We start from the raw sequence: 2,190 nt of genomic DNA, 5'->3' as shown, positions 1-2,190 counted from the left end.
TGATAGTTAAAGCGTTCATTTAATGTAAATATTAATATATATAGGAGGCCTACAGAGCAACAGCTTTGAAACCTAACTATGCTTTTATGTTGAGATTTGTGAAAAATGCTTAACCTTTTCCAAATGGTTCTTCAAGTTTTAGTATAGAAAGACAAAATGTTCCCTTTATATTCAAGAAACACTGTGATCCATGAAGTTAAGAAAATTAGAGCACATTAAGAGTAAATTAAAAATTTCTGGTTTATTTTGTATTCCAAAGAAGAACTAGAGATAGATTATGAATTATCTGTTTTTCCTTTTGTGGGTGTCTCTCTTTTTGCTTTTGGTAAATTCAAGGTATATTAAGAAAAAAAAAACTAAGCTGGGATTTCCACACTCAAATGTCCCTTCTCCATGTATCTATTGAAGAATTTCTGTCCCCTATTTGCTTTAACACAGACTAAGCAAAAAAGGGAAAAAAAAATTTTTGAGATCAAGATTTTATGAAAAAAAAAAAAAACACACACCAATTTCATCCAAGTAAATGAAGAATTTACTAAAGCAGCAGTAAGACTCTAGGGAAAAAAAAAAAACTTATTCTACAATCACCAAAGTAGGGGTCTATGTTTGTTCTTTCCATTGTCCAGTCTGAATCTATGAACACGAACACTGAAGCCTCGGTAAAGTGCAGCAAAATTTATGAATGTGCCTAAAATACACCTAGTCATTAAATCATCAATAAGTATTAGATTCTAGGTATTTATTTTCTGCCAGTGACCTGCAAATTCTTAGTATTCTTTCACAACCTACAATAGGTACAATCCTCCCTAGGTACACAAATGATACTAAATTGGCTCATGACTACTCTAAGTTATTCTCTTCTTCAACAAACTCCTCATGGCATTTTTAACCTCTGCATTTCTCACTGTATAAATAATAGGATTTAGCATGGTAGTGAAGATTGCAAAGAACACAGCCACCCACTTGTCTGTAGGGTAAGTGGCTACAGGGCGTAAGCGAGTTAATATACAAGGGACAAAAAAGCATACCACTACTGTAAAGTGGAAGCCACACGTAGAGAGGGCTTTGCGCCTTCCTTCAGAGCCATGGGATTTCTGAGAGCTCAATATGACTATATAAGAGACCCAACAGCACGGAGAAAATAAGCACTCACATGCCCCCACTGTTAGTTGCCACCACCATCCCGGGTCGGTAGGTGTCGCTGCAGGCAAGTTCCATCAGGGAGAAGAAATCACACATGAAGTAGTCAATGACATTGGGACCACAGAAGGTCAAGTCGACCATAAAGAGAATCTGCACAGTGGCATGTAGGATCCCCCCGATCCAGAACACCACCACCAGGAGCTGGCAGAACCCTTTTCGTATGATGGTCGTGTAGTGCAGAGGTTTGCAAATAGCCGCATGGCGGTCATAGGCCATGGCGATCAGAAGGATGATCCCTGATGCTCCCAGAAAGTGCTCCACAAAGAGCTGAGTCAGGCAGCCACCCCGGAGATGATGCAGCAGGTCAGTGATCAATTTGGGCGTGCTCACACAGGTGAAGAAGGCATCTAAGGACAAGTGAGTGAGAAAGAAGTACATGGGAGCAGAAAGCGTGGGACTGAGGGAGATGGTGATGACAATGAGTAAGTTGGCCAGCACAGTGAATAGGAAAATGAACAGAAAGACGGTGAAGAGTATTTTCTGTAAGTGTGGATTCTGCTTGAGTTCCAGGGGAACAAATTCAGTCACATTATTGGGCAGTGTAAGGATGTCCATTTAGGAAATAACCATCTTTCCTGGGCCCCTAATTACCTACAACGGAAAAAAGAATGATACCTTTTAATCATGAAAAGATTGTGGTCTGAATTTCTAAGAACAAAAATAGTGCAGTCATTTTAACAATGGAGCATGTCGTTGGCAATTTTGTCCTAGTACTTCTTTCAAGTCTTCCTGCTTCTTACAGGATGGCTTTTTAGCTTCAGACACCTGTCCCCTGTCAACTGTAAAACATCTATAGGGGCAAGATCTGATGTGCAGTTTACTGAGAAAACACTGGGCTATCTGCATGAGACATGGATTTTCATTATGGTTCCAACTCCGTGTGCTGTCCTAAGTCATCGCAGTACTCCATGACTCCAGCCCTCATCTATGTCTATCATCTTACAAATCATAATTCTCAGATGTATCTTGTAAGTGCGGCCCACAAGT

General features: G+C 40.0%; 1 protein-coding gene across 1 annotated transcript; it reads right to left on the bottom strand.

Moving 5' to 3' along the window:
* Positions 1-845: 845 nt before the first annotated feature.
* On the bottom strand, positions 846-1,773 carry LOC110123914 (olfactory receptor 4C3D-like). The gene is given in 2 exon segments (XM_020872194.2): positions 846-1,124; positions 1,126-1,773. Coding segments are annotated over 2 exon segments (912 nt in total). The 5' UTR covers positions 1,759-1,773.
* Between the last annotated feature and the right edge of the window lie 417 nt (positions 1,774-2,190).

Source organism: Odocoileus virginianus, chromosome 4 (genome assembly GCF_023699985.2).
Source record: "Odocoileus virginianus isolate 20LAN1187 ecotype Illinois chromosome 4, Ovbor_1.2, whole genome shotgun sequence".
NCBI classification, from domain to species: Eukaryota; Metazoa; Chordata; class Mammalia; order Artiodactyla; family Cervidae; genus Odocoileus; species Odocoileus virginianus.
This window is presented reverse-complemented; position numbering and strand designations above follow the sequence as displayed.